At 40.5% G+C, this 10,121-nt stretch overlaps 1 protein-coding gene across 1 annotated transcript; it reads right to left on the bottom strand.

The window, feature by feature from the left end:
* Positions 1-1,839: 1,839 nt before the first annotated feature.
* Positions 1,840-8,294, bottom strand: LOC119010690. Its single transcript, XM_037083051.1, has 4 exons — positions 7,372-8,294; positions 2,962-3,264; positions 2,769-2,846; positions 1,840-2,371 (listed from the first exon to the last, which is right to left on the bottom strand). The coding sequence occupies exons 1-4, from the start codon at positions 7,508-7,510 to the stop codon at positions 2,262-2,264; spliced, it is 630 nt and encodes a 209-aa protein (XP_036938946.1). The 5' UTR covers positions 7,511-8,294; the 3' UTR covers positions 1,840-2,261.
* Between the last annotated feature and the right edge of the window lie 1,827 nt (positions 8,295-10,121).

The following is a 10,121-nucleotide window of genomic DNA, read 5'->3' as shown; positions in this document are numbered from 1 at the left end:
CACTGAGGGAAAGATTCAAAGTCAAGACTCCATCAGATGGAACATTTCAACATGTCTGCTGCATCATTTTACACACATTTCCCCAAAATCCAGCCTGACACATTTGGTGGTGTTGTAAACTTTGGGATCTCCACCAGAAGGTCAGATAAAGTTCAGAGGGTCAGTTTGTAAAGACGAAGCCAGCAGAGGCTTCAGAAGAGTTGAAATCCAGCTGTGCTCCTCATATGTGAAGCAGTGGTTCTGGTTCTGTTCCCTGGAAGGAGCTCATGGCTCTGCTCTCTACTTCCTCCATGTAGAGGTCAGCCACGATGGGAGACACTGGTGAAGCCACCACAGCTGTGCTGCTGCCTGTAAAAACCCTCCTGGGATGTGAAACAGGTGGTATTCAGGCAGAAATTGTGTCCAAAAAGTGGTCCAAATGAAAAGAGACAATGTGTGGTTTGTAAGTGAGCTTTAAAACGACACAAAGAAGTGTTTTCTGATATGATGAAACTATCAGCAGGACCACATCATTTGTCTCTGTCTGTCAAAAGTCTCCAATAAGAAGACAAATCAAAATAGAAACTATAGAAGAGCAATTCAAGTCCAACTTACAAGGCAAGCAGTACAAATACACACAGTACCCACCAGCAGAGATGTACTTCAACTAATACTGCAGTACTGTCTCAAGTGAAGTGACACAGTGCTGCGATCAGTTAGACTTCTATAGTTATAGTTAGTATAGTACATGTCAGAGTAATATGACACCATCTACTGTAACAGGCAGCAGCAGAATAATATAGTAATAATATAGTTCATAATATAGTTACATTAGAAAAAGGATTTGAAGTATTTTTAGAAGTAGTACCAACAATAATGCCAGTAATACTCCTCATTTACTGCTGTGGGTTTTTTTATCCACTAGATGTCACTGTGGGTTTGTTGCCAGTAAAATGAGAGGGCAGAGCGTCATCGTGTCATCATGGCGACCGTCATCAGCATCACCTGGATGTCCATACAGAGAGGAGTTGATGAGTGTGTACAGCAGCAGATATGAATCTGTTCTCAGTGGTTATTAGGACTCAGAAAAAACTGTTGAGAGCCAACCAGCACTTCCTTTCCTGCAGCAGACGGGCTGTGTGGGTTTCTGCTCTGCAGCCTCCTCACCGTTAGCTCCACTTTTTCACATGAACAACACAACGACAGTTACAACAGTTACAGCGCTCAGTACTCACTGTCTCAGCTTCCATCTGTCTTATTCACCTGGGAGACAAACCTGGGAGCTGAGAAGCTGAAATAAAAGATCTGTTGATTCTGTTTGATTGATTCTGTAAAGGTGACAGTTTACTGACAGTTTCTGCAGCCTGACACCAACTTGGAAGGCGACTGATGAAGCTGCTGTGTGATCATTTTATAGCAGTTGTAGCTTGAAAGCAGCTCGCTCTGCTGTTTGTTCATGTGTGGAAACAACAGTGTCATCAGCGTAGAGTTTGACATCCACACTGACACAATTATAAAAGGGGCTCAGCACTGAACCTGGTGGCACAGCCACACCTACTGACTTGTATATAATAGCTCTATGTTTCTGTTTGCTTCTCTTTCTTTAGCTTTGTTGTCCTTGTTTAGCTGTATGCTAATATTCACATCTTCCTCTACATTAGTTCTTGCTGCTGTGTGAAAGTATATCGAGAGCTAATTACAACCAGAGTCAAATGACTTGTAGGCGTCAACATACATGGTCCATGAAGTTGATTCTGTTTCTGATGATTTGCTCTGAAGACAAACTGAAATCCATAAAAACAAACTGTTTCTAAAACACACACTGTGATTTTTCACTTTATTGAGAATGTTACAGTGAAAGAATTGAACAAAGCTGCCACACTCTGCAGAATGTATTAAAAAGAAAGACAAGAAGAGAAAAATACTAAAACAATCAAATATCTAGCAGACAGCTAATGATTCAGCTTCATGTTCTATTATTATACAAGTCACAATTCAAAGTGGAAATAAACTAGAGGATGAAAATAACACTATACCACAGAATTTATACTCAGTCACTGCAGATATATATGTGTATATATGTATTTATATATGTAGGATGACTGAATCTAACCTGTGCATCAAAAGATTCATTTTACAACCAACCACAAAACATGAACATTGACATTTGTGGCTGCTGATCAAAGTGATCAATGAGACGAACTGATGAGATCTGATGGTGAGAAAAGGCGAGCAGGAAACAGTCAGTCAGCATGTGAGCAGCTGGTGGACGGTCCCTTGTTTCAGAGGATCCTCAGCAGAGAGAGTCCACAGCAGTACACCAGACTCTTCACTATCAGCACTGTGTAGAGCACACAGAGCAGCTTCACCCTGCACTGAGACTGGAAGGACACTGACACACACACACACACACACACACACACACACACAGACACACACACACCCACACACACACACACATACAGTGTTAGTTTCACCTTTCACTGCACACACAGTCATTAGATTCATTCTTCATTTAGAAATATTTATTTAGATATAATCCCCAAAGTATCTATAGCAGCCTCAAAGGCCAAAATGTAATATAGTTGCCTTAAAACATGTTATCTGTCAGAGTGTGGAGTGAAAGCTCTGTCACTGGGATTAGTTGTGCTGTTGGACACTCTAACAGAATCAGGGAGTGTCTGTTTAACTCCTTCAATGATGAGCAGAAAGTGAACAGACTGATCTGCAGCCCTAACTGCAGCAGAACATTGGAGCTGTCCATGCAGAGAGGCAGCAGGTGATCTTACAGTCAGCTTGCTGCAGAGCTGGCAGGTCTGCTGGCTCTCTCTCTGGAGGACAGGAGGCTGCTGGAGCTGCTGGAACCTCTGAAACAGAAAAGAGGCCAAAAGAAATGTCAGTCCTCTGCTCCTCTGCTCTCTTTGACAGCGTCTCCACATGAAGCTGAATCACTGCTGAACACAGTCACCAAGCCTTCATTACCTTGTTCTGTTGGGGCCTCCACTGTGCCCCCCTCGTGCTGGACGGAGCAGCGGTATTTATAAGTGGAGGTGGCGTTCCCGTCAACCAGCAAGATGGCGGCGGCGCGTTCCGACTCTGTGAGCTCCAGCTGCTCTCCCTCAGCAGGGAGCCACTGCTCCTGATCCTCCTTTTGTCTTTTCCAGGAGAAGCGGACCAGAGGAGGAAACATGGCTGAGGCCACACACAGCAGGGAGCTCCTCCCCTCCAGGTGGGCTCTGGATGCTGCTGGGTACACGCTCACCACGGGCTTCACTACCTGCTCATCTGAAGTTTGACAGCAGCAACAAGCAGCACAGACACACATTGACACAGTCAACAGCAGCTTCCAGCACTGCACTGCATTCAGTGTGATCCTGGAAACTACATGGACTCTGATCACTAAACTACTCATCAATACAGCACAAAGTTCAACACATAGACTGGATTCACCTGCACATCAAACACACTCATCATGTCATGTCATCATATGTTATATGGGGACAAACAACATTATGTTCAGCACTTTCAACAGTGGCGGTTTCGGGCATGGGCGAACCGGGCAGCCGCCCAGGTCGGCATCTCTTTTCCATAACGTATGGGGCGGCACGACTGCTTAAAAAAAAAAAAAAATTATAGGCGCCGCAAAATGGTTTTCCATTATCAATATCGCCTGTTTGAGAAATTGGCAAATTAGCGCCCCCTGCAGCTGCAGGCGCCCCTAGAAGTTGACGCATTATGCACACTGCACAGAGATGCTGGGAAAGGCCAAGGGGAGGGGTTCAGGGGGGACAGTTCACCTCTGGGTCTTTTAAATGAAACGCAATGTAAAGGGGGACGGTGGTGGGGTCCATTTATAGTACAATATTATAATGTAATTAGTTGCCAGTCACACCTTGACTTTCTTCCAAACAAAGCAAATCTCATTCATAATATTATGAATGCAGGCCATGAATCCTGCACCTTTTATGAATCGTGAGAAATGACTAATAAAAATAGGTGCCAAGGCGATTCAGAGGTCACCCAGGTGAATTGGTTTGGTCTTGACTTTTGGTCGCGAGTGCCAATGTTGGGGGATGGGAATTTGTGGATTGCCCTGCCAAATAAACACAGAGATGGACAGAAAGTGGTCAAAGCCATCAGGTGCCCAGTTCAGAAAAAAAAGAAAAGAAGAAGAGGAGAAACGAGCAAAGGATAAAGGTATGCAATATCCTGTCTATGATAACAGTATCAAGGGCTAACGTTAAGGTTAACGTTAGTAATGTTAGGCTATAACTTAAACGTTTGTTAGCCATCTTGCTTTGTTATTTGCTATGCTTAGCCTATAAAATAATAATTCGGTTTTAACAAACCCGACAATTTACTTCACCATTCGATTATGCTTTGCAACTAAACTGTTAAAAGTACAGTAATTATTTATTTAGATCATTTCGGTTAACGTTGGGCCTGTAGCCAATGCAATTTTCTCATGTAACGTTAACAAAGTTTCAAAGACGGAACACTTGCCATTTGATAACGTTACAACTCCATGTCGTGACAAAGGAAAGTTTAACCACAATACATTAGTCATAGTGTGCAAAGCATAGAATTCGAAGCAGTGACCTAATTTAATATATGATCAGACATTTAGCATGTAAGGGCATTTTTATGAAATTTGCATTTATGGATGTTTTGTTTTGTAAGTGCTTAGTTATAGCCTGTTGATGAGCATTTCAACTGCATTTTCAGGGGCACTTCTGAAATATTTTGGAGCATCCTCAAGATGAGCCACCCACCACCCCCATTACACATCAGCTACTCAGGCCTCTTCTGAAATGGTCCCTGTCATTGAGGAAGAGCACCTATCCATGTCTCCAGAAACATCTCCCTGTACGTCTGCTTCTCCACAGCACGAACCTTCAGGTGCGTTTCTCATCTCTCTCTCTCTCTCTCTCTCTCTCTCTCTCTCTCTCTCTCTCTCTCTGAGGGTGTATGCCACTTTTATGGATATAGTGAATATTTTCAAATTTGTGTGATTTTATTTAATACTTTGTATTATTGTTCTCTGCTCTTCTTACATTTTTATTTTAGATCGTAAGCTATACATTTGCCACTTTATCGTGCACTGTTTTGTGCAAAATTGCCTCATTGTCATTTGGCAGTGTTGGGGAGTCTTTTCCAATCTGATTGTAAGCTATATGTTTGTCACTTTTATATAGTGAATATTTTCAAATTTGTGTTTTTACTTAATATTTTTATAGTTCTCTGCTCTTGTTACTTAAGTATTTTAAGCTAAATAAATTATTTATACAGGTTTGTGCACTTTAAAAGTAACATTTATAGTGTTTTAATAAAAGGGTTAGTTTAATAAAAGTGGCCTTTTTTCTGAGTAGGGGGGGTCGTGGGGGGGGGGGGGGGGGGGGGGCGCTCAGCGTGAGTCTCGCCCGGGGATTAATTCAGTGTCAAACCGCCACTGACTTTCAATCTGCACATTCATCATTATCATGACGCTTACTGATAATAATATAACATCATATTTTCATACAATGGAAAATCTTCATCTGTATCATGATGAAAGACAGATTATAATAAAGTTCATATTTACCCTCAAGTTTAATACACGCTGACATATTAATGTTTAAATTATCCACCACATATTATAAATATTTTTAAAAAATGCATCTTGAATTTCATGTTGTTCATAAATTTATGAAATTACAAATACATGTTTTAACATGACTAGTGTGAATAAAGACATTATTTAATATTAGAGAAGGTAAAACTTGTTGATTTAATTATATAAAACATGATATAATTGTAATAATGATCGTTGCAAAATTTAAGACCTTCTCTAAATATTATGTTAATAATCTTATAATAAAATATATTTTTAGATTCACAAAGTACTTTTTAGTTGATTACAACATGTCTAACATATTACAGATTTAACATCCTGTACTTTAGTCCAGCTGCTAAAGAAAAACAGTTTATCAACAATATCAATAATTTGTTTTTCAGTATTTTAACATTTATACACAATTACAATGAAATGTTCAGTTCAATTTGAATAATAAATGCTCTGTAATATAAGATGAAGACAGGTGATCATTTATTGATCGTCACATTTAGTGATCAAATGTCATAATTATATTATATTATAAATTAGAATACAATATCGAATAACATAACATGATATAAGTTTTTTAAAAACAGTATGTTGTACACGATATTTACCATCATGTGCTGCATACATTTACTTATTTGGATACTTATTAGAAATTAGGTTTGGAATTATTATTTTTCATTGTTTAAATGATATCTTAAATTATTAGTCAATATATTTATTATTATATTTAAAATATTTAAAAGTCTATCAGCATAGAAAATACAAAGTTTCAAGTGCCATTGTATGTCTTATTGTGAAGGTTGTTTTTTTTTCAAATATAATGTTTTTTTATATTGTAGTATAATTTCATTATTATATATTTATTGTGATGCCATCTTCAGTGTTTGTCTTCATGTATAAATATATTTTCCAATTAAAGACATTTGTACCATCAAATAAAATACAGTGTCTTGATGCAGTTTGACATTTAAAATCAGAAATGTCATTATTGTAACATAATATGATATATAATATAATATAAAATGAATATATAATGCGTCTCAGTTGAATTATAATATGTGCAGTGTCATATACACAATATTTACCATCATACGCTTACACAATATATTTACTTTTAAATTGTGCAAGGCTTCATTTACTATTAATTGTTATATTTACATTAAAATCAGATTAACATGGAAACACATATACATGTGTAACATTATATAACATATGATATCACATCTTGAAATATATACATTTATGTGCATATATTACATTTATTGTAACATCATGTTCAGTATGTGTTTGTCTTCATGTATAAATATATTTCACACTAAAAGACATTTGTACCATCATATAAAACACATCTGACCATTTATTAATGAATTATCAATGATCCTATACAACATATTTAATATTATATGTTTTTCAAATACATTTACTGACATATATTAAATGATGTTCAATATCAAATATGATGATGTTTTTCAAAAAACAAGAGATGGTGCTGAATTACTGAGAGGATCAAATACTGAATATTTGTAACATTGTCAATATCAAACTTTTTCTCTATGAATCAGTTTGATCTCCTGCAGAAATAAAGAAGAACTTCAGCTGTGCAGTGAGATTTAAACATCTTTTCAGGAGTTATGAACCTTTTTATGGAACAATAGCTGCACGGCTGCAAGAATTCTCTACTAATTATCAACAAACTAACATGTAAAGCCTGAAGCAGCAGAAACTCATTAAAAACACATTTTACACTTGTTCAATAAAACGACTGAAGGAAAATGAAGCTTTATTCTTACCTGTTACAACCAGTTTAGTTCCTGAGAGAAAGGTGAAGCATATGTTTCCTCCCACAGTGAGACAGAGTAATACAAAAACCTGTGTGCTGTTGAACGTGTCGGCTGAGGTGAACAAGTCCAAATGATGAAGCAGGATCATGTTTCAGCTCCATGATGTGTTTCTCTAATGTTCATATCAACATGACTGTCTCTTCTTTTATTGTCTTTTTAGACACACTAGCAGTGTTGCTCTGTGGATGCTGATGTCTGTCGCTCCACTACTTTAGTCCACATGGATTGGACCTGGACCAAAGGATGGATGGATGGACTGACATGACATTTTCTACAGACATTCTTGGTCCCCAGAGGATGATCTTCATTCATTGACTTGGTTGATTCTGACTTGTTATCTAGCTCCACCAGCAGGTCCACCAGTTCCTGGTCCTCAGTTTGCGGCCCAGTCGACACCTGTTCCTGCTTCCTTGTCTGCAGGTCAGCAGACTGGCTCCAGAGCCGGACCGGCGGTCTTTCCTGATCCCCGTCCAGACCTCCAGCTGCCGGCCTCCTGCTCTGCCTTGCAGCAGTCCTCTGTTCCTGTTCTGCAGCAACCTGTCTGAGCTGAGCTGCAGCTGTCTCCAGTTCCTGTGCTGAATCAGTCTCCTGTGGCTGTGGTTCTGTAACCTCTTGTTTTCCTGACTCTGACAGCTCCACCAGCTCCAGTGGCAGCTCCTGACAAATTATTATTATCTTTATATTGACAGACTCAAGTACCAGATATAAAAGACACACACAATATACAGACAAACTGTCACACAGTGGTGAGGTTTTGTCTTGTCTGGGCCTTTGTCTTGTGAACTTCCTGTTTTATTTTGAAAGTCTAACTCCCCTCTCCTTTCAGGTCACGTGCCCTTCCTCTTGTGTCCCTGGTCTGAGTCATCCCTGATCCCTGATTGTTTCCACTTGTTCCTCTCTCCCTCATGTGTTAAATAGTCTGCGTCTGCGTTTGTCTTGTGCCATTGTGTTTTGTATTTTTCGTTCACCTCAGCCTTGTTCCCAGCCTTACCAAGCCAAGATCCCAAGTTTGTATATTCTACTTGATTCCTCTTAAATGAGTGACTTTTTGTTTGTTAAAATTTTCAGATTGCAGCATAGATAATTTCATAGTCATTTGTTTGCGTCTGTTGGAGTGCCTCTTTATGTTGCCATTTGCTTTCCTCCTTTGGAGTGATTTTCTGTTAAGTTTTTTATAGCCCTAGTGTGCCAGCGTAGTTCAGTTATAGTCTTTTTCTTTACCTCCTTGGGGAGTGATTTTGTGTTCATTTTTTTTTTTTTTGATTTTGAGGTCGTTTGCCTCCTTGTTGGTTCTGTTTTGTCTCTTTTGAGATTAGATAAGTGTGGTTTCGTAGCCATTTCTTTGTCACCGTTTAAGTGTGAATTTCAGAATAAAAGCCTGCTTGAATCGCCCTGATTCTGCATCTGAGTCCACTATTCTGTCCAGGCCTGACACAAACACAAGATTACACAGACATGTGTCCTCACTGGTTAAAAAACATGCAAATATTCCATCCATCCATCAGGGACACCCAGACTTCCCTCACCCCGGACACTTCCTCCAGCTCTTCTGGGAGGATCCCAAGGCGTTCCCAGGCCAGCTGGGTGACATAGTCGCTCCAGCGTGTCCTGGGTCTTCCCCGGGGTCTCCTCCCAGCGGGACATGCCAGGAACACCTCCCGAGGAAGGCGTCCCGGGGGCATCCGAAACAGATGCCCGAGCCACCTCAACTGGCTCCTCTCGATGTGGAGGAGCAGCGGCTCTACTCCGAGCTCCTCCCGGGTGACAGAGCTCCTCACCCTATCTCTAAGGGAGCGCCCTGCCACCCTGCGGAGGAAACTCATTTCAGCCGCTTGTATCCGGGATCTTATTCTTTCGGTCATGACCCAAAGTTCAAGACCATAGGTGAGGTTTGGACCGTAGATTGACCGGTAAATCAACAGCTTCGCCTTTTGACTCAGCTCTCTCTTCACCACGACAGACCGGTACAACGACCGCATTACTGCGGCCGCCGCACCGATCAGCCTGTCAATCTCACGCTCCATCCTTCCCTCACTCGTGAACAAGACCCCAAGATACTTAAACTCCTCCACCTGAGGCAGTAGCTCTCCCCCAACCCGGAGGGGACAAGCCACCTTTTTCCGGTCGAGAACCATGGCCTCGGATTTGGAGGTGCTGATTGTCATCCCAGCCTCGGCTGCAAACCGCCCCAGGACATGCTGGAGGTCCCGGCTCGAAATAGCCAACAAGACCACATCATCCGCGAAAAGCAGAGATGAAATCCTGTGGCTCCCGAACCAGATCCCCTCCGGCCCGTGGCTGCGCCTAGAAATTCTGTCCATAAAAATAATGAACAATGCAAATATTGGTTTCAATATTTCCAAAAGCTGGAAGAATATCTTGTCTCACTTCAGGTCAGTCAAAGACATTATAATCCTTTTCAATTAGCTGACATAAATTTATACATATAATTCCTAAGTAATGCCTGAAAAGTGGGAACATTACTGTTGCAGCTTTCAATCCCTTAAAAGTCTCTTGAGAGGTAGAGAATAGGTCCTGTGTATTTATATGATCAAGCTGCTGCTGCTGATGCAGAGAAGCACGCTGAGTCCAGGTAAGCTTCAGGGTATTTAATAACAGAAGAGCTACTACAGCGGCTTTCAGATTACATCATGGAGAGAGGTGTGTGATCTGTTGTGACCAGACTATACAGGATCTCA

The sequence above is a fragment of the Acanthopagrus latus genome, chromosome 21, assembly GCF_904848185.1.
Source record: "Acanthopagrus latus isolate v.2019 chromosome 21, fAcaLat1.1, whole genome shotgun sequence".
Lineage (NCBI taxonomy): Eukaryota > Metazoa > Chordata > Actinopteri > Spariformes > Sparidae > Acanthopagrus > Acanthopagrus latus.
Note: the sequence above shows the minus strand (reverse complement) of the source record. Positions and strands in the feature narration are given on the sequence as shown.

What these genes read in the sequence shown, in the direction of transcription:
- LOC119010690 (XM_037083051.1), bottom strand. Translation starts at nt 7,510, where the DNA reads ATGATCCTGCTTCATCATTTGGACTTGTTCACCTCAGCCGACACGTTC. An exon ending in GGAGGCCCCAACAGAACAAG is followed by an intron (nt 2,847 to 2,961) that starts GTAATGAAGGCT and finishes TTTCTGTTTCAG; the next exon opens with AGGTTCCAGCAGCTCCAGCA. An exon ending in AGCTCTGCAGCAAGCTGACT is followed by an intron (nt 2,372 to 2,768) that starts GTAAGATCACCT and finishes TGTGTGTGTCAG; the next exon opens with TGTCCTTCCAGTCTCAGTGC.